Source organism: Coenobita brevimanus, chromosome 62 (genome assembly GCF_032717465.1).
Source record: "Coenobita brevimanus isolate Jiangsu-jjx chromosome 62, ASM3271746v2, whole genome shotgun sequence".
Taxonomy (NCBI): Eukaryota; Metazoa; Arthropoda; class Malacostraca; order Decapoda; family Coenobitidae; genus Coenobita; species Coenobita brevimanus.
The window spans coordinates 40,429,905-40,452,283 of NC_137015.1; the positions used below are offsets into that span (position 1 = coordinate 40,429,905).

At 40.7% G+C, this 22,379-nt stretch overlaps 1 protein-coding gene across 1 annotated transcript in view; it reads left to right on the top strand.

Annotated features, from left to right (window-relative positions):
• Positions 1-16,510, top strand: part of LOC145404049 (uncharacterized) — a 191,575-nt gene extending 175,065 nt beyond the window's left edge. The window contains exons 23-26 of the mRNA XM_080275654.1: positions 7,958-8,104; positions 13,388-13,565; positions 13,650-14,050; positions 15,938-16,510. Coding sequence (XP_080131780.1) covers positions 7,958-8,104; positions 13,388-13,565; positions 13,650-14,050; positions 15,938-16,510 — 1,299 coding nt within the window. The remainder of the gene's footprint in view (positions 1-7,957; positions 8,105-13,387; positions 13,566-13,649; positions 14,051-15,937) is intronic.
• Positions 16,511-22,379: the final 5,869 nt, after the last annotated feature.

Here is a 22,379-nt window from a genome sequence, read left to right on the forward strand (position 1 = left end):
TTATTTTCATGTACATATATGGTATTTACACTTTTTTAAGGTGGCATAGTTTTGATAAAAGCCAAATGGAAATATAAGTGTGCCACAAGCAGGTTGCTGGTGCTGAGAGACAGCACTGACCCCTGTACTGTTAAGCTGTACTGACAATACCCCTCCAGTCCTATAAAAAATGTTAATCCCAGCAGTATCTTCTGTTCTTTGTCTGAGAAAAGATGATCAGACTTACTGGTTGTAGATCATGTTTTATCAAAGAATATATACTGTAAATTGGTAAGCTCCTGGCTTGCTCACCGGGCTGTCCCTGCATCTGGGTCCTGATTTCTTATTACACTACCATTACCACACCCTCTCCTGGGTCCTTGCCATATGCAGATTACCAGTGAGTAGGTGCAAGGGTGCCTCCTAAGTCCATGAGAATATAACCCTTAGAGACTAGGTAGAGGAAGGGCAAGAGAGTTGTAAGCAAGATTGTGGCAACATTCATTATCAGAAAGGGAAGAGGTCCCCAATCATTATTTATTTGTTTTGACTGTGCTTGGATACTTCCACAGGAATTAATTACCCTCTGATTTATGATTATTTCCAAAGTGGTTGGAAACCTATCATGAAAGGGAGCATTGGTAATTTTGTCTAAGTGTGACTTATAAAAAGAGCAACAGAAATAACAGCCAAATACTGTACCTATTACCCCATGGGAGGTGTAGGGAACTGAGAGTATGCTACTGTAGTCTGCTACATTCAAAAGGTAACTGGCCAGCACCTCTAATGGTATTGCATAATTATTTATTATATATATTCTTTTTATATGTATTGTGGTAGGTGGGGGTGCTCACCATCCACTCACTCAGTGTAGTGCTGCTTTGGATATCTGTCCTTTCCTCTCTTCCTTCCTTCCTCTTCTGACATTCTTTCCTTATTCTTCCCGCTTCCTACTTCCTGCGGTAACTTTACATTCCCTCTTCTGTCTTTCTTTCCTTCATTTCTTCCTCTTCCTTCTGCCTATGGGTGACTACACTGAGTGACAAGCCAAATAGTTTCCTATACACCAGGAAACCATTTACTATACTGGGTGGTAACCATATAACCAAATTATGGTGCCTGGTGGATTAGTGGGTAATTAAGGTGCTGCAATCAGATTGAGCTGGTGCCAGTTTACATCCAAGGGGTGGTTGGGGTTTATTTCTCATGCAATGCCACTCAGGGATGAGTGAGGCTGGTCACACTCAAATGTCAGGACCAACATCCCTAGTCCTGGGCTCCTACACTCTTCATGGGGCGACAGGGATTGGATGATGGACGGATAATATATATATATATATATATATATATATATAATACATTTGTCAGTTTGTCACTGTTGGCCCCGCAGAGACAGCAGCGGCGATCTCCTCATCAGACAATGTCTAGTAACCTGGATCGCCAACGTCGTCGTCCAACCAATCCCTCACGTCGTCGACATCCACATCCTCGCCCGCGTTTCATAGCTGAAAGTGGAACTTCCATGTCAAAGCCTTCGAATTCGGGCAAGGCCTTGCATCCCTGAAGGAGATAAGACCAACCACATTCCAGGGTTTTGACGGAAACTTCCTTCCAAGCATTGGCTTGGTTGAACATTGCAGACTTGATGTTGCAACGCCACATATATCAATGGTTTGCTTCCCGTGTGTGTCAGCCCCTTCTTCGTCCTCAAGCACCACCATCACCTCATAGAGGAACCTCCAACGGTACAGTCTCTTGGCTGCCATGATAACATCTTGATCCATTGGTTGAATGAGAGCAGTCGTATTAGGTGGCAGAAACATGCACCTAATATGGCCGTAATCAGGAACCAAATCCTTCTGTGACAGATGTGTGGGGACATTGTTGAGGATCAGGAGAGCCTTCACCTGGTCGCAAGGGATATCAGGTTCCTCCACTTGATAACAGATAACCTCCTTGACAAAGTGTCTGTGGAACCAATCTCTGAAGATCTTTGAGGTAAACCAGGCCTTCACAGAATGGTACAACACAACAGGCAGACCTCCATTAGCCCACGGAAACAACATGCCTGTATTGTACGTCTAATGATAATGGGTTTGAGGCAGACCATCCGGTCAGCATTGACAGAATACAACACCGAGGCACGTTATTTGGACAACTTACAACCAGGCACAGTCTTCTCCATCACTTCTGCCAGTCTGTTAGTGGGCATTGAGCAGTAGAACAGGCCAGTTTCATCAGCATTGTACACATGACTGAGAGCAAGGCCCTCCTTCTTGATCAGGTGCTGCACTTTCTGGTTCAACATCCTCCGCTGCTGCATCCAAAGCCTTTGCCTTGTGCTTTGTGATTAGTAAGTTCATGCCGAAGTTTGAACTGGAAGAGCCAACCCTCGGTTACCTTGAAATCGTGCACGTTGTGAGGCATACAAACTTGTCAGCTGCAGCCTTCAAACCGGTCACACATACAAGCACGCTGGCACCCCATTGCTGATTGAACCCAACCAAATTGACTGGTTAATGCTGGCATGGGGGGGCTGGGATATCGCATTCTGGTTGCATTTTCGAATGGTATCATTGTAGTCCTGTGCATACTGAGTCAGCTTATCCCGTGATTTCTTGGTATCAAAGAAGGTTGAATGGGCCAAGTCATATTCACTCAGAATGCGTGAAGTTCGCCAGCCTGTGTCAACCTTGCCCAATATCTCATGCTTCTTCTCCAAAATCAAAACCCTCATCTTTCGTTTCTCAGGTGGTGGTGGGGCCATCAACATACACATGAGAATACTGCAGAGAAAGATTAAGACCTGCAGATGGTAGGGCATCACCACAAATGCAACGGTGGAATCTGCCATTGTTTTACCTCAGCCAAGCATGTCCACACTCAGAGAGACAAAGGCGGGAACTTAGATGCAGTATGGCTAGGAAGTGTATGGCGTTGCCATGTCTCTACCCATGCTTGGCTATGAGCAAACAAGCAAAAAGTGGCACACTGACCTATGATCGCAAGGGTCCTTTTCGTTCTGCCAGGCAAATGTCGCAACGTGGCAGAAACACTGAGTCCCCATACATTGTGGACGTAAGGAATGCCCAAGTAATCCGCATGGCGATGGAACTTTGATCATTCGGTAAGGAGGTGAATGGCCATGTGTGGCCAGGAGTTTTCGACTAATCCGGGCGGCTGGTGGACTTTGACCATTCGGTTGGAAGCTGGACAACCATTCTCTCTCAGCATGTGGGTTACAATCTGTAATACATGCGCACTGCCAGTATGTAACTGATGATTGGGGGGGTTGAGGGACCTTGGCCATTCGGTAGGGAGCTGGACAGCCTTGTTTGCTGTACATGTGGGGTATTGTCTATTACCTGCACGTGGACAGAGATGCTGGTGAACCACCCAGTGGACTTTTTTATTTTTTTATTTTTTTATTATTATTATTATTTTTTTTTTTTTTTAGGCCAGCTGGCCGCCAATCTTGAAACTTTTATGTCCAGGTACGGACAAATAAACCTGGATACAGACCTAATAGAGCTAAGGCCTAACATCCATATAAGCTACAGAGCATGACCCGGATACGGAGCATCTGGATAACTGAATTACTGTAATATTATCTTAATTTTGGACTCAAGAGGTAACTAGTATTCTTAGGCTTTGTTGGCTACCTAATTAACTTGGAAACAGTTTTCTGCTGTCTGTCTTTCCATCTCCCTATGGCTTCCAGTGTATCCTGGTATCTCAGCATGATGAATCTTCGTATTGGGTCTCCTTGTTTGAATTACTGTACTTTGGAAAGATCTGTTTGTTTAATGGGTTTTGAGTCACAGTAATTCATTAGACACTGACACCAGTCAGGGTGCCTTTCTTGTGTTGTGTGAGCATCAACTTTATTCCCATGCAGTTGCCTGGAGTTTTGGTAATTGCCACCAAGAGCTTAAACCAGCCAACCTCCCGTTAAAATTCTGGAATATATTTGGCTAGTCTCAGACCCATACACCTCTCAGGGATAACAAGGGATTGGTTGTCACAGTTTCCAGTTAAGACTTTGATTTCTTCTGTATAAAAGGAGGGGAGGGGGTGTCAGTGCACCATGTCCTGTGTTTCGGCTGCCTGATTAATGAGTGAGGTAAAGTGGTTTGTTATTCTTTGTTCTCTTTTTCTCATAATCCAGCCAGTCACAGGTCAAAACAAAAAATAGAGATGGATGACATTTGTCTTGATAATGAGTGGGTTATAGTTGGCAGTGATTTGATAGTGGCAGAAGTCAACTAGTATCAGAAGCAGTGCCAAAGCACTTTTCTGCGTAGGAAGAAGGTAGGCTTGTTACATATTTTAAGCATGATTACAAAAGAAATTAGCTTTAATTTACGCACATATATTGTGGAGGAATGTTCTGGAGTAAAGCTGAATTTATGACTCAAGACTACTTTGGCATGAACATAAAACTTTTACCACAGTATTTGATACGTATTGCATCATGGAAAAGTCTGTAAAAGGGTAGTGTATTATTATTGTATTCTTGGCATGAGGAGATAAATTGCACATTAAGTTATTATAAAGTGAAAAATTAAAAGATACAGTACTAGGCTTTAGAAAATGTAGAATAGGCTAGCAGATTTAGTATGATTTCGATACACAAACCAAGGAGAAACTTTTACCATAGAACAAACTATTGTACTGGCAATTTAGAAATTTTGCAATGTGTCGTAGCGTATTCCAGCATGCATGATTTTCAGTGAAGTTGGCATACTAAAAATGAGTGTAGATATAACACTGTAGTTGGAATAAGTATAGTAACCTGGTTAGGTAGGTGAGTTAGGTACAGAATATTAGTTACAGTTAATAGGCAGATGAATTAGGTCAGATAAACTATTCAGATGTAATAAGTAGGAATTCCCTCTCCTTCTGGGCCCATTTCATATTTCTGTCATGGAACAGAATTTTCTGCTTTTGTCACTGGTGAAGGTGTTTGTGAGGTATGTGAGGATGTGCTGGACAAGTTTTTTTTTTTTTTTTTTTTTTTTAACAATACAGTATTTTTGCTTTGATTATTGCTAGACATTTATATTCATCTTAGGAGGGACTTTTCAGTCTGGACTGGTTAGAAATTACCTTCAGTTACCCCTTCACTACATGAGGTCCTGGGTGAGTTGAATGAAATTGCCTGGAGGTAATGATAGCACTAAAAATATATCTTTGGATTGAAGGTTACTAAACAGACAAGTTTATGCAGCAAAGGGGGAATTGTCACTTACTAAATATGTTAATCAGGGCTATATATAACTCTTCAGTTCAGAAAACTCCCATTTAATCAGAAGTACATTGTTTGGAAGTAGCAAGAATGAATGAAATGTTAAAGACATCATTATAAAGAAAGGGTTATTGGATTCCTGCTTGCCATGAGCAATTCCTCTGTGGCAGGTATTTCTTCATTACCCAGTGTAGACAGTGGATGTCAACAGGTAGTGGGTGATGTTGATATCTGTGTAGGTGACAAAGAGTGAGTGAGGTACCTGATGAAGTAATTTTGTGTGTGTGTACTTTATGTGAGAGAAAGAGAGAGAGTTATCTGATGATGTTGTGTGTGTGTGTGTGTGTGTGTGTGTGTGTGTGTGTATATGTGTGTGTGTGCACAAGCAAGTGCATGTGTGAGTGCATGTATCCAGTATGCCTTGGCATGCCCATGGACAGCTGAACTTTAGGAAATGTGTCCAGAGTCAAAGAAAAAAAATATATATGTAACTACAGTCACCCTGATCAGTTTATTTAGATGAAACTCCCCCAACTCAGGTGCTTCACAGCTGAAAAGATGAATAAGTTTGATGTATTTAGTCAGGTAAACTCTCACACCTCAGATGGTTTCCCATTGATGATAAAAACCATCTGGTATTGGCGAGAATGAAATAGATAAGTTATATCCTGAGATTTACGGATTGATGTTTATTAGAGTATATTTTATTTTTTAACAACAGTTTTGTATTGAGGTGTGTGTGTGTATGACAAAAATACATACTTCATGGAGGAATTTTGCTTTACGCTATATATAGTCCTCCCTCCAGTGTTGTGTAGACTTTGGTACCTTGTGTTGTGCTAGTCTCTGTGTTGTCTCTCTTAATATTTATATTGTGTTTATCGTTGTTTCACTTAATTGTGTATGTGGTATGGCAGCTTGACATTTTACACATTTTGGACCCTGGTCATTTGGATCCAAGATGGCCACTGAGTTGTCCAATCAGTGGTGCCTGTTTTGAGTTCCCATTTTCCTTTTCCTTATATGATCTTTCCCTCTCCTGCACACAAACTGGGTAACCCATCTTCCCATGACTCTGCACTTGTCTGTCAGGCCCCACCGCCTGACACTAAACTCACTTGCTACCAAGAGGCACATCCCGTTCTTAACCTTTCCATTGGACCTCACCGCATCCCCCACATTGATGCTCTCCACCCTTCACCAGAACTATGCTGCATATGTTTGAACATGATGAAGATCCCAAACCTCTTTCAGCTCAGTTGATTGTCAAGTGTAGTCAGGTTGGGGAGTCATTTGACTAGAAACCAATTAAGGAGCTTCATTCCTACCTCATAAGTAAGGTTCATTAAATTTCATGCCGCTACAACTTGTTGTGGAAGTTGTGAGAGTGGCCCTGATCCATCATGTAAAAACAAACTCACTATAGCTTCACTACTTGGTCTATTCTTTGACCTCATACAACTCCATAACTCCACATCACAGCCCAACCTAACCCCCATAACCCCTTATGACAAACCAGCCTGACCTCCCTAACCTCCAACACTGCCCTAACTGCCTCACCCCAACATAACCTTCCACAGTAAGGGCTGGGATTAATTTGGTCTGGCTCAGTTCTGGTGATCTGGCATATCAGTCTTCTGGAATCCATTCTGGTCCAGTTGGAGTAGGTACATTTATATTAGCCTGGTTCAGTTTGATAGCCTAATTCCAGTGAAACTGGTTTCAGTTACCTGTTCCAACTCTAGAAAGGGGAGGAGGGAGATAGTGTGCAAATAGATCAGGGAAGTCAGACATCAATACTTACTACTAATAATATATATATATATATAAAGCAAATAGATCAGGGAAGTCAGACATCAATACTTACTAATAAAATATATATATATATATATATATATATATATATATATATATATATATATATATATATAATTGACTTCCTATTCAAGTTTTTGTTAATTTCCTTTCTGGTAGACCTATTCTGATATGTGGTTGTGTTAATCCAGTCTGGTTCCTATCAAACCCCTGACTTCATCTTTATTAATATGGCAAGATAAATAAACAGACAGCTTTAACCATTCCCAAAACCTGATTCTATCACCCCTTACATAACCTGTAACACCCCTTTTGTATAAGTCCCTTGGGGGGAGGGAGTGGTCCATGGAAGCTAGGTAGTTAGGTGGTGATAGAGTGGACTGCTGATTGTAAGTCCATGTGAATAATATTGGCTGGGGCAGAGAACCATTTTTTTTTTTTTTTCCCATTAGATCTACCAGAATTTCCTTTTCCCACAAATATCATTCCACCAGTCCTGGGATAGACCTTGTTTATTAATGTACAGTGCAGATGGCAGTATTAGTACCCAGGTGGTGTCATATAAGAGTGAGGCACCTTCTGTTGGTGATTTGCAGACTGATGGACCTAGTGAAGGAACTGTTGAATGTATGACCAAGGCTAGAAAAGAATGGCCCTCTGACACCCTCTGTATGACCTTGAAATATCATTACTGCTGCATAAGATATAAAAAAAGACCCATAGTTTGACCCATTATGTATAACCCCCAAATGACTCCTTCATTCCCTAACATGACCTCACACAACCCTTACTGTCCCCACCTATGACCCCCCCCCACCCTCATGACCTCTAACAAATCTTCTCATTTGACCACTGTAAACCTTCATCCCATGTGACCTTGTGTAGCCTGATGTGACCAAGTGTGTGTTGACCCAGGGCGGGGATGTGTCGGGGGTCAGGGAGGGCAGCGGGGGAGGTGAGGTCAACGGGGGGCTGGTGGTCCGTGCCCCATCCCTGGTCAGGTCATCCTCCTCCGACCCCACCAGCAGCAGCGGATCCGACGAGGACGAACCACTCTTCATGGTAGGTCAGGCCAGGCCAGGGCAGGGAGGAGCAAGGTGGGTTGGGTAGGTCAGGTGAGGTCATTCTGGCTTGAATCAAGTTATATTGTGTGAGTTAGGTCAGTTGGGATTGGGTCTGGTAGAATGTGTTTGGGTTGAAGATAAGGGCAAGTTGGAGTGGGTTAGTTAGCTACAGGTGGGTCAGCCTGGTTTGAGATAGGTCAGATTAGCACAGGACAGTTTGTGTTTGGTTAGCAGGCAGGGTAGATCAGGTCAGAGTATGGGATGTCATGTCATATGTTAGATGAAACCAGGTCCTTTAAAAACAGAAGTGACAGTGACTCGTAGGAGAGTCTGTTACCAGTCTCAGTAGGTGTAGTTGAGTAGATGTGAATACTGTATTAATTATTAATTAGGCTTATTTGAGATCAGATTTGGCCCACACAAAATTGTTTGTGGTGATGGTTACTGGATAAAAAATCACTTCAGAATTTTGAGTTACTTTATGTTTGGTTGAGTTACATTAGAGTTGAGTGAGTTTTAATTGGAAACATACACTGTCTTGTACAGTACAAAAATGTAGGAGAAACTGTTAGCTCAGTTGCCTTTTCATACTAGTTGGTATGTCAGTATAAACTGATGAGAACATACTCTTGCAGCCATCATCATCTGGTGGTGTTGATAAGAAGTGGTAAACCCGTTTAATCTGATGTATATTTTATTGTTTCTACTACAGGACATTATATTTAGACTTAGGGGGATCTTTTGTAATGGAGGGCCTGCATGGAGATGGTTTCAAACCCCATTATCTGTGAGAGGTTTCCCCAAAGTTAGATAATGTTGCCTCATAGCAAGACTATGATATATGCCACCGTATTGAAGAGGTTAAATATTTTTAAGCTTGAGTTGCCTTAATAGGCCAGTCTCTAACCATTTAGGACAAATGGGTCATGTATTGCTTGACATTTCAGGCTGTATTTACATAAGCTAAGGAGACTTTCTAGCACTTCGTCCTAACCATTTATATTTTATCTTCATTTAGTATTTTCATATTGTATAAGTGTTTGATGTAGACTCATATGTTTCAGTATCATTCAAGAAAACACAAACATGCCACAAACAGATGTAAACAAATACTCTAAGAAAGGGGTGCTAGGGAGCCTCCTAAGCTTATTTGAATATTGTCTTTTGTGTTGTCAGTTAAAGTGTACTGTGTTGTTAATTGTGGATGCACTTTTAACTGTTTCTCCACAGTTATGTCATATCTGCTGTTATTAATACTACTGGATCAGCTAACTCAGCTTAGGGGTGACCACATGTAGTGAGAGTGTTAATGGAGTTTACTTTGAAGCCATCTAGTATACTTAATGTCTCTCCAGAGAATAAAAATGATGAGGTAGTGGCAAGAACAAAGTACGAGACATCATCATACTGAAGTGAACATGCATTGCTTCTTACTGGCTGTATCGAATGTTGGCAGGTTAATTCCTTCACTGCAAAAAGTCTGCCCTTAGCTGGTGGCAGCACAAATGAAATATAAGACTTCATTATTTTGGAGGGGCTAATGGAGATTTTCTCTGACCCTTTCACAAAGAGAAAAATAATATCAAAGCCAGATGTATCCGGTAATTGGCAGTGACAAAAATAACTTTTGAAAAAGCCATCTCAGTGAAGGGGTTTGATATGGACTTTGTCATTGTTGCTGTTGTTGTCTGCAGTATCCAGGGTTAAATGGTTGCTCTGATGTTTGTGTGAAGTATGTTGTCAAGTGTTAAGAGTGCCTGCATTACAGTGCACTGGAAGTCTGTTTGTGAGTCAACACTATAGTGACTTGCACACTCACACATTAGCTTTTTTTTTTTTTTTTTTTTTTTTTTTTTTTTTTTTTTTTTTTTTTTTAATATAATGGAATGTGCAGTAAGTTTCCATAAGGCACTATTTATATATGTATGTGTTTTCTTTTAACACCACTGCTAGTTGCATAAGAATTTCCTGTTAAATTTTGATGCTTATATTTAAGTTTGTCCAGTTTACAGCATCATTTGTTGGAGAAGTTCATGGGACGTATTAGCACATCCCTGCCTTTTAATAACGAGTGATTGTATGTCCGAGAACCTGCAGGAATTCCTAGAATGAAGTAATTGTATTTCTTGGCATTACAGAATCCATGAGTGGAAGTTATTGAAACCTAATAACATAGTTACATAATTAAGTCTGTACAGAAATTCCTTAATTAGTAGTCTTAGGCTACTGCCACACCGAACACGACGAGTGGGGAGGTAGCATCGAGCGATGAGCGGCAAGGTAAGCATCAACGCGATGCATGTCCAAATAGGAAGCAGCAACCTCGTGGGTGACAGATAGCCAGAAGTATGCCTATAGTGATATATGTGCTGGGCAATTCACTATCTACTGAATTGTATTTCATAGATTTATGTACTGATAAATAATAAAATTGTCGATATTCATTACATATATACATATAAACATAGAGTGTATACACTTATCTGTTTATTAGTTTTAAGTCTACAATGTAACAAAGAGAATAGAGCACTAAATACTAGTATGAATTTTAGACATTAATAGTCTTTGATAGGTTTTATAACAGTGGTGGAGCAAACATTCCTTAAGCAATCATATGACAAAGTAATGTTTGATTATAATTTACTGTTTGTATGCAGTTATTCACAGACATCTTCCCAGTGTTTCTCCAATGCTCCAGTATTTTTGTGGAGTGGATCATTTGGACCCCACACTTCTGTGGTACACGGCTACAATAAGGTGTTCAGTAGACATAATTACCAGAACCCAACCACACTCAACACGCAGTACCAGCACAACTGAATGATGATGCAAATACCTGGGGAGCGGGGATGTCGCTAGGCAGCGTGCAAAATTTTGGAACATGCGGCATCGCATAGCAATGAGCTTGGAGGGTGAGCAGGGCGACAAACCTCCCTGCTCATTCAGTGTGGCCACCCACATAGGATTTAGTGTGTTTTATCGTGTCGCCTCATCCCTCCCCGCTCAAGTCACCCCGCTTGTCGCGTTTGGTGTGGCTGTAGCCTTAGAGTTTACAGAATCTACCAGTATGAGTGAAAGTTACTGTCACTTAACTTAGAGAAGTGAATGTCTACAGGTGTACAGAAGAGCACGAGTACTGTAAATGTACACTTTCATCTGATGCAGCATGTGATGTTTTATGCTGCATGAATAATGCACAATTTGCTCCTGTGCATGGCTGTATGAGGAATAAGGAGACTGATGGTGTATAGTTTCCTGTTACCGGCTAATTTAAAAAGTATATAATTGTGCTCATATTAATTAGAAACGTAGATGCCTGGTGCACTGATTTTAGGGAACTTGGTCAGACACATTTGTGCAGTCAACTAAAAACATACTGTGCACCTGGGGATTGTTGGTTGTGAAAAGAGTGAGTTCTGCAGATGCACATGAATCTATGAACATACTGACTCAAAAGATATACTATCCAGTATATGACAATTTATGCAATTTAGAGTCATAATAATAACCAAGGGCAGTATTTGTACTTACAATTACAGGGTGCCCAATACGTCACAATGCTTTGTCTGTGTTTCCGAATGATACATGCGGTAAGATGGCCGTACTTTTTTTTTTTTTTTTTTTTTTTTTTTTTTTTTTTTTTTTTATACCATATATTCAGAGACTCCAGTTCAAGAAGTGACTAGTGATTTTTTTTTTTTTTTTTTTTCCCATCAGAACTGTCAAAGAGGCTTGATACATATGGACATACACACAGAGGCATAGGTCAGGTCTGCCACAAATAAACATTCTGGCCTATTCTGGCCTCAGATCCATATTTCCGAAGTGACGGTAAAATAAGATTGGCCGTAAACATTATTATTTTTTTTTACAAACATTTTTTATCTTTGGAAGCTCGGTTTCAGATTTCCTGCTAGAAAAACCCTGTCTTTAAGTTTTTAAGATACAGTATACTGTATTTGAAAATTTGTGGTTAACATTACACTATAGGTCCAGTAACCTTTGGTATAGTATACTGTATATGAATACTTGTAAGCCATAGTTTCTTCTTAGCCTTGCCTCTACCCCAGGTTGGGGAGAGGTTGTAGCAAGTGTTACTAGCATTTCACAGTTAACAAAGATTTGTTGTCCAGTGAGATGGTGGTGATTTGAAGTTTTGCTTCACTACTTAAGGAACCATTTGTGATGACACTGTTACTTGCGGAGTCCAAAAAAGCTTTAAACTATAAGCAAGAGATCTTTTGTTAAATATGAAGCCCATCTACAACTTTCTTTCAGCATTGGATGTGGGTAGAGGGTGGGCGTAAACCATGGCTCACAGTTGTACAAGTTGGGTTTACTTATCACCTGCACATAACTAGTGTAGTGTAAAGGTACACTGCACTGCATTTACTAGTTGATAGAATGCACCTTTGTGCAAATTTATTTGAATATTAATCCCTTGATTCAGGTAATGCATTTTATTAGTTTATTCTTGCTACCTCCATGCCATTCTTATGTACTGAATCTTAAGAGAGACCTTCTGTAGTAATAGAGACTGAAATCTTTGTATAACTCCTCCCTCCCATTCAAAAAGTCTACACTGAATAAAATTGTTTAGTTCAAGAGAGATATTCCTTAGAGAAAATTACAGAATAATTCCACTAGTTTATTTTTAGGAAGTTGTGTCTCATTCTTTTCTGGCAGAATGGTGGCTACTTCACTGATCATAAACAGTCCAGCCATTGAAAAGCGTAGTATTGCCAGAACCATGTCATGTAGGCTTGTCATAAATTTGTCAACCTTTAGGTTGCACCATGCTTTTGCTTAATAAAGAAATCATCTGGTGTTTGCCAGAATAAAAAGTTTAAATGGTGGTGAGCAGTGAAAGAGTTACAAGTTATTGTAACTCTTGAGCCGTAACGGACACTCATATGACTTGGACTCCTACTAGTTATTAACATCAACCTTTTCAGTACCATGACAGCTTTATTAATTTAGTCAGGTTACCACCAGACAAGATTACTCCCCTTACATCAGACATCTTGGGCTGAAGCTGTTCGTCCTTTTTCTCCAAGGGATGCCATATAAGCTGAGTAAATGTTTTTGGTGTCATGATGAGTAATATTGCCTATAAAAAGACATCATAACGAAGGCATTGATTGAGGTTGTTTCTAAACTCCTTGCCTCGATAGGTGTCTCCTTAGGTGAAGTGAGTGCTGTTGGTAGCAAGAATACTGTAAAAAAAACATCCTGGTAGTGAAGGTACTACCTGATAATGATGTTATTGTTGTTGTTGCAGCGGTGTAACTCCATTGAGTCAATCATCCACCAGTCTCCTGAGGGCTCACCTGAGAGCTGGCAGAGCGGTGGTCGTCGCGCAGGCCCAGCCACATGGGGGCCCCAGCTGTCCCTTGACCAGCGCTCCCACCACCACACACGCCTGGCACGCTCACTAGAAGAGCCTAGACCTCGACCTGGCACTGGGGGGGACCTACTAAGGGCTGGGGAGGGAGGGCGGGGTGGAGGTGAACTGGTGAAGGCTGGGGAGAGGGCTGGTGGAGAGGTGAGGCTGGAGGTAGGGTCGTCAACAGATGACGACGTGGTCAGCTCATTCTCAGAGGATGAGGAGCGCGTCCTGTACGAAGCAGAGGTGGGGGAGCTGGGTGACCTAGAAGATGACCAGAGTGATGAACTACCTGATGGCTTGTTTGATGATGACGAAGATGATGACGAGGTAGACGAAGGGGAGGCTGAGGAAGAAGAGGAACAATTAAACTCACAGGATTGGGAGGTTCAGTTATTGGCACGACAGCTGGCTGAGGACCAACGAGGGTTTGCCAGGCGTGTGGATAGGGACATCGCTGAGGGCCGACTGGACTCGGCCCTGGCAGAACTGCATGAGGCTCTGGCCACAGACAACCTTGGTCCTTTAACGGAGAATGACCTTGTCAGGCTTGAAAAGGTATAGTTCATGATGGTTTGGTATGAATGGTGGTTGCAACCAGCAGATAATAATGTTCAAAGGTATGCTCTGTCCACTTTTACTTGGCCAAAAATTAACACTAGAATAAAATGTGGTGCTAATCACAAACAAGGCATGTGGAATGAATATAGAACCAGAAAACTTGGTCCAGTAAACCCATTTAAAACCAACTTCTGTTAAGGTGGACAAATAAAATGAGACTTACATTTCCACTGATGTAAACATAACCCCAAGCAAGACGTCAACCATGGTACCACTGTTGGTGTAGTTGCTGTGTCTTTTGTTGCTGAATGAATAAACATGCTGTATAAGCTTTTCAGATGTGAAAAGGAAATTCATATATGCAGGTGAACCACTAAATTCTGGTACCATGTGGTACATTTATTGTGTGATGGACAACCTGTTTTGACCAACACCCTTTCTTCCCCCCCCCCCAATAAGTCTGCCTTAAAGAGGTTTTACTGGATTGTCTTAGTCTGCCAGTGAGCCATGTGAAATAGTCTGCACTGCAAATAAGGGAACAGTGACCAGGTAAAGAACTATGATACTGTATGGTTGATGGTAGCTGGGGTTGAATGCCAGAACTATTGAAGCCTACAAAGAACAGTCTTCTCAGTTATGGCATTCACAGTAAATAACTGATGTTATAACTTATTAAAGTACACTGTATTTAGGCAGTGTGCACTTAATCCATTTTAGGCACAGGATTTTGTTGTGGTAAATAAGAAAATGTGTTTACCGATGTGAAATTAAATGCATCTGTACTAGCAAATACTGTAGGTACTTTTGTAACTCATTAATTATTCTCGGGTAGAAATAATCATGTGGCTTTAACTGGAACAGGATACTAAACTGCATGTGGAGTAGCACAAGAGTTAATGCCAAGGAAATTTGCAGGCAAACTGCACATTCTTTGTTCTCATAGTTGAGAACAAATGCACTTTCCTGACTTCAGTAAAACCTTGTAATGAAATATAAACAACTTGAAATTAACACAAAATTTGGTTCAGCAACATAGCATTGAAGTACCCAAAGGTAAAGCAACAGTAAATGAGATGTACTTGTATATCCATGTTGTGGTACTAAAAGCTGTTATATTTATATATACGGTATAAATGTGGTAGGTGGTGCCAACCATCAGTCACTCACAGTGTAGCACTGCTACTTCCTCTTTAGGTGACTATTTTTTGTGCAACAAGCTTAATGGTTTCGTGTAACCCAGGAAACCACATTTACAATGCTGGGTGTTGACCGTATGACCAACAATGGGGTAATGTCGAGGCTACATTCTCTGGGTGGAGAGCTGGAAATGTGGCATTCATTAGGGAACCAGACCTCCACATTCTTCCCATGTCTTGCTGTGTTGAGCATTGTCCACTGCAAGGGAACACTGGTTCCCTGCATGGGACAGCCATATTGGGGCAATTGCTTGCCTGTGGTTGATGGGTCTGCATGGCCAGACAGACCAAGCTTACTCTGCTACTAATACATAATGTTGGGCAGTCATATATTTTATAAAGAAAATGTAAATCTGACAGAAAATATCTGGATGTTGTATATTAATCCATAGATTTTGGCAAGTATTATTAAGTATCCTAGTTTGCCTTGCAAAATTTGAATTTCCAGTCTCATTATGCTCATATACTGTTAGTTATTTTTGTTACTTCCATGTTGTAAACTTACAGTACTTCCCTACCAACTAAAATTTGTTTATTCTGAAGTATTTTCTAGCCTTATTAAATTTCATCATCATCATCATCATCACCATCATCATTTAATTGTGCCAGTATATTTTACAAAACCTGGGTGGCACAGCTGGATTATTGAAAAAAAAGAAAGAAAGAAAAAAAAATTATTTTGTTTCAGGTGGTGCGTCGAGAACGTGAGAAGCTGCGTCGATATGCCCGAATGTACAGCCTGGATGACCGGCCGCTGTTGGAGGACCAGTTCTGTTCCCTGTACCGTTGTCGTTCACAGTTGCTGGTCACACGCAGCAGTGAGTTGTGTCGGGCCGGTCCACTACAGCGCCGTCTGTCGCTGCTCCTGGACCAGTTGGCTAAGATGCCACCAGCAGAACAGTTCCTTTTGGATCGTCTGGTGTACACCACCGACCGGCGGCGGCGGCTTTCCCGCCAACGCTCCCTCTGTGATGACCAGCTGGCCTCGTATGACACCGCCCGTGCTGCCCGCGCCCCCTCGATCAGAACCACTCGAGCCCTTGCCACACGCCGCTCACAGAGTGTTTGTTCACCGCCCCCTCCCACACACTCCAGTCCCACCCACACTACTGTGGACACCCCCAGGGAAGGTGGTAGTGGTGGGGTGTCTGCCATGCTGGCATCACTGCAGCGATCAGTGGCGGCCATCAGAGGGCGGTCGTCAGCCCCTTCCCAGGCCTCACACAAGGAGGGTGCCCCACTTCTGCGCCCCTCCAGGTAACCTCACCCTTCCCCCACCACCCCTCCTCTCTCCTGGCTCCCAGCCCCTCTTTCTGGCCTGCATTGTGGCTGTCACACTCAGGCTGTCACAGGGGTGGCAGTCTGGTGGCAACAAACAGTGGGTGATGCCACATGCACCACCTGGCCACTACTGGACTTACAAATATGCCACTGAACTGTGACTCTCTCAAGTTGCCATGTGGTTGTCATACATGTGGTCACTATATGCCATCCTGCTGATTCTGTTGCCTGACAACACTGGTGGCAGCAGACACTCTACTCATCCCAGCTGACACACACTGAGTTTGCTGACACACCATTTGTTTTACAGTATGTTGTTTCTCACACACTCTGTTTTCTTCAGTCACTGGGTCATGCTTAATTTATAAGCAGTTCATTTCACAACCTAGGGCCGTAAAAATGTAGACTTCTAATGAGAAAGAGGAATGTTCCATAATTGTGAGGTCAGAAGTGTCAGAAAAATTTAAATGCCTGTTGGAAAGTGGAGAACAGACAAGAATGAAATGTGCATTGAAAGATGAAAAGTGTGTTGAGGGAGATAGAATGTAAATTAAAAGATGAAAAGTGTGTTGACAAGCTTGATGTTTATATTGAAGTAGGGACTTAAAGATAAATTGATGGTGGTCAAATTGGTATGGTATGGAAAGGTATCAGCACCAGTAAGTCTCGGAAGAAGTGAATGTTGAAATGATAGCAATGATCAGTAAATTGGTGAGCAATAACCAGAGTTCACTAATCTTTTTTAATTAATACTGTATAATGTTTACAACAAAAACTCCCAGCTTAAGTAAGAGTAAGCTTATACGGTACTGTACTTATAATTTACCACCAGGTGTTAAACCAAAAGATTTGTAATGGAAAGAGAAACTTTGATTTTACAGTTGATATACAAAGTTGACCATTTAAGACGGAAGATTTTTTTTTTTTTTTTTTTTCCCCCCTGTTGAATGATAGTTTCAGTGAAGAAAAACTGGTAATGAAAAATATATGGTTGTGTTAAACCAGTCGCCAACTTTACGAACTATTGCAACTGATATGCTACGGTGAAAATGGTTGTGTATCGTGCAAATGAAGTGTATCCTCGCATCTTATTGGTGAAGAATGGAAAGTAATCCAGTCTGGCATCTGATAGCCAAGGAAAGAAATCCATTCCTGATGATAGTTGGCAGATAAATGTGTTCTGGCAGATCCTCGGTGAAAAAAAGAATATCTCAGCTTATAACTGCTGGAGAAGAGAAAGAAGTGCATTGTGGCAGCTGACTGATGGAAAAATATGTGTTCTGTAAAGTCATTGTGGAAAAAATTTTGTTGTATGAAGCCATTGGCGGAAGTATCCTTATCTTGTAGTTGATGGAAGGAAGACTTGCCTGCCGGCTGATTGGTGGAGAAAGGAAACAAGTCTGACCTAGTCAGTGGATGGTGATAAAATGTGTTGTAATAAGTTACTGGGTGGATGGAAATTTCTGCCTTCAGATTGGTAAGGTGAAAAAGCTGTCTTATGGAACGTCATTCTGTTTGCTGTTTGGTTGAAAGAAAGTGTCTGTGTGCTGATTGGTTTATGGAAATCTCTTATTGTGCTGATTAATTAAGAGAAAAATTGTGTGTTTGCTGATTAGTGCACGGAAGAAGTTTGTTAGCCAGCCGTGCCTGTGTGTGAAGGACTGTTGACGTTGTTACTCCATTGGTGGGGATGGGACACAAACACATGAGATTAGTTTGCTGTGAGGGTGTGTTGAGTAGTGTAGGTGGTAAGATTGTGGATGGATTCTACAGGTGCAATAATCAGTTCAGCTATTTGGCTGTATAGACTATCTGGCCATGTAGCCTAAACTGTTTGGCCATGTAGACTTTCTGGTCAGATAGACTATCTGGCCATAGATTAATCTAGCTGCATATACCCTACAGCCATATCCCTTATTTTATTTAGTTCAGTGTCCATTATCCAACCATCCATTTACCATCCAACTGGAGATCTGACAAAAAAGAACTCCCTAGCCAGACATACTATCAAGTATGCCACTATTATTTTCAAAAGTATGGTAATTTGTTGTTATAAATCTCCTGTATTAAAGCCTTGTTTTAATTCAGTCTCAAGTAAGTGCAGGAATAACAGTAGTTCCATATGCCAAACAGAAGCGCATGGTATAACCCTGAATAAATCACCTACATGGATCCATGGCTACAAAAGAGTTAATTGACATTGATTTTAATTGTTTAGCCCATTTGGTGCCATGACAGTTTTAAGTTCTCTCAGATTCACTCCTCCCTCCCCCTCTGCAAATGATTATTCAGCTCATGCAAGAACTTTGGTATTGATAGGATTATTGAAGGATAAATCTAATCCCTCTAGTACAAAAATTTTCTCAAGCTGAATGAAATTGTATGGAGATAACAAGAATATTAAAAAAAATCGCCAGACTGAAGGCATTACTAGCCAGCAATGGAACCATATTAGCCAATTACAGTATTCTGTAATTTACCATGGACTTTCCTTGAATTTAGGTGAAGTCGTTTTTATTTTATTCATGTTCTTACCATGTGATTCTGTTTATCTTAGGAAAGGCCTCTCTTAGCAAAAGGGTTTAGTAAAGCTTTCTTTCTCTTACTGATTGATAATCCTGCCCTAATAAGCGAATGAAGTTGTTAAGAGACGACATGATAAAAAATGAAAAGTGGTCCTCAGGTTCAGAGAGTTAATAGCCGAGAACATTAGATAAGGTGACTTAAAACAGTGACTTACTGTGCTAGGTTGAGTTACACAGTTATGCTTGTGACTGATTTACACCATCACATACACATTCAGGTTCACATTTTGAGATTTATTAGTGTTGAATTTCTTAGGTCTTTTTCCATCTTCAGTACACTGTATTCTTCATTTGCAGGGTGATTTAGAAAGTGTTAACACCTTTAGACACTCGGTGATCAAGTGGTCTGAAGGGCTAATGGGAGTGAAAAGGTGGTGTATGCATTGGTTTGAATCCCTGAGTGGCAGCTGAAGGTACTGTATGTTGGTCATATAATGCCACTAGAAGCCTAGGCCAGTAACATAATCAAAAGTAGCCAAGCCTCAGTCCCCAACACCTCACAAGTGGTTTTATGGGAAAGAAGGTTACAGTTTTTATCGTTTTAGTGGGGTTACAAAGCATTGTTTGGTCATATTTAAACTTGTATAATACATCTTTGTATCCTGGTGGTCTAATGGTTAGAACACACCAGTCAGAATGACAGCTTTGTCATGCACGTGGGTTCAATCCCTAAGCCGTAAAGGAGCTTTTATAATCCTGTAATACCATACCACTAAGAGAAGTAGGCTGGTCATCTGTGCATACTTGTACCGGGCTATGGCAACCTACTCTTGAACCCATACATAATTATACAGCAGAGGTGTATTATGGGATTGGCTCTGTCCATTTTGCTAGGTGTATACACGGGCAACTTACTGACCATGAAGTACTGTGCCAGTGAAGAAAAAATAATGCAATACTGTATAGCATTTGAATAATTTGAGGGACTGTACAGAATGTACCTTTTGTAGGCCAGGTGTTGACATTTTTTAAGTTACCTTGTATTCTCATATAATTAATGGAATGATTGTTTATATATTTTAGAATATTCATTAATATACAGCTAAACACTATCACACCAGAATGATCATTAGAAGCAAAAGCACTAAGAAATTTTACTCCTTTGCAGTACTGGTACCAGAAAGTAGGAGGATGAGTCTCTCTCTCTCTCTCTCTCTCTCTCTCTCTCACTGTATGTATACCTGTTTATAGTATTGACATGCATTCATTTCTCTTTCACATCTTCTCGCCCTTTTTCTTGTCGTCTCTCTTGTCTCTCAGTTATCACATCTTCCAGTGCTGTGCTTCTCACAGTTTCATACACATAGTAGGCTCTGTTATTTTCATCGAGTGGCAATATTGGCACCAGACTAATACATTTCAAAGGCTCTTAAATTCGCCCACATTTCTATTTACATCGTGCAGTTCCTACATTGATAAACAAGTAAATGAATGAGTAAATGGTTGAGTTAAATGTGGTGTCACTTATCAGAAATGCTTGAGGTGACTTATGTAAACACTTTCATGGTTTCACCTTACTGTAGCTTCACAAGGGTGGTATTCTAGTTAGCTTAGGGAATTTTGTAACACCTCGTCCTCAGGGCGTCATTTTGCACCTTACACCATAACCCCTTCACTACTGATGATGTCTTTTGCATTATATTACTGATACATCCAGATAATTTTTTTCAGCTTAGGAAAGCTGTCTTCTGTTGAAGGGGGTCAGTGAAGGTTGCATCTAACCCCTGCAGTTCAAAAACTCTCATATGCTGAATGCAATCATCAGGATGCAGCAAGTGTAAATTGTAAAAGGTGTTATTGAGCTGAATTACTTAATATCCTCTTTGTATGCTATTGATTCAGAGATGTCAGTACTGTACTGTATTAAAAGGATATAAATAACACTCGAGAGAAAATATTAAGGAAAATAAATCAGTGAAAAAGAGGTGCTATGAATTCTTGCAAGTTAATGAGAACACAACCCAGAGAAGGTGAGGAGAGTGGCAGTCTGGCAATTGGGCTTCAGTTATTTGGATGCCGTGATAATTTTGAGTAATTATTCTTTGATTATTCTTTGTGAATCTCACTGTCATTTTTTTTTATTTTCCAGTGCTAGATTGCATAAGTTACTGTCCAGTGTTACAATCAATAGTTTGTTTTCCAGTCATGTGTTCCTATTGATTATACGGTTATTGTATGATTCAGATCACTTGATCAGAACCACTTCCATATGCAATAAGAGTTGTGTAAATAGAGCCTTTAATGTCTGTATATCAAAAATTCATGTAATCTGAAATTACTAACTTAACTTTTTTATGGACAGTCCACCGAACAATGAAATAAGGAATATTTGAATATCCAGGATTTGAGTGTTTGGGTAACTGAAGCCCCATTGTTCCATGTATTTGATTTTCCTTGCAATAAAGGCATAGTTATCAGTAAATGAAAATGTTTCAGGATTGCATCTTCACTGTAAATAACTCCATCTCTTGTAAATACAGCTCATGGACTGTATATTTCCTTTAACTGTTTACGGTCAGGTTATGGTGCAATGCTCAGGATGGGTTGAACTGGGTGTCATCTAATGTGATGGACTGAACCTCTTGATATTCTGAGTCTAACACCACAGTTTTTAGTAACCTCAGTTTATTAGGTATCCCAGACTCCCCAGTGTCTCTAACTTTAGTGCCTGTAGGTAACTACCGGTATATTACCAATTCTAAGTTTCCGAGGCTTCAGTTTATTCTTCTTTGAGTACCCCAGTCTCACCCATGAATTGTCATATCCCAACCTCTGCAAATGCTGGATGTCAGTTCTATAACCATTTACATTTCTATACCTTTTCACAATCATTTTTCCTTCTAGGTATAAGTTTGAGTGGCCATCCATCAGTCTGTTGTACTGTATCAAATGTCATATTTTGAGAGGAGAGGCCTGTTTTTATATTTTTTATTCATCGTCATCATCATTTACTTTTCTTCTTTTCTCGGCCATTAGGTTTGAGTCGCTGTCTATCTGTCACTATTTTTGTCTAACACTCTGTACATTTTTATGTTTATTCAGTGCCATATCTTGTGAGGCATTGCTTATTTATGATATTTTATTTTATTTATATTGCATATATTATTTTTTTACTTACTGAAAATTCTCAACCCCTTGTCACATCATGTCTCAGATTTTCCCATCCTCAGCCTGCCTTCTCCTAAGCTTCACAGAGAACATCACGGTGCTAGAACCAGAATCCTGTGGCTCAGATGGTCATATGAGGGTCACCTGGGTGGACGT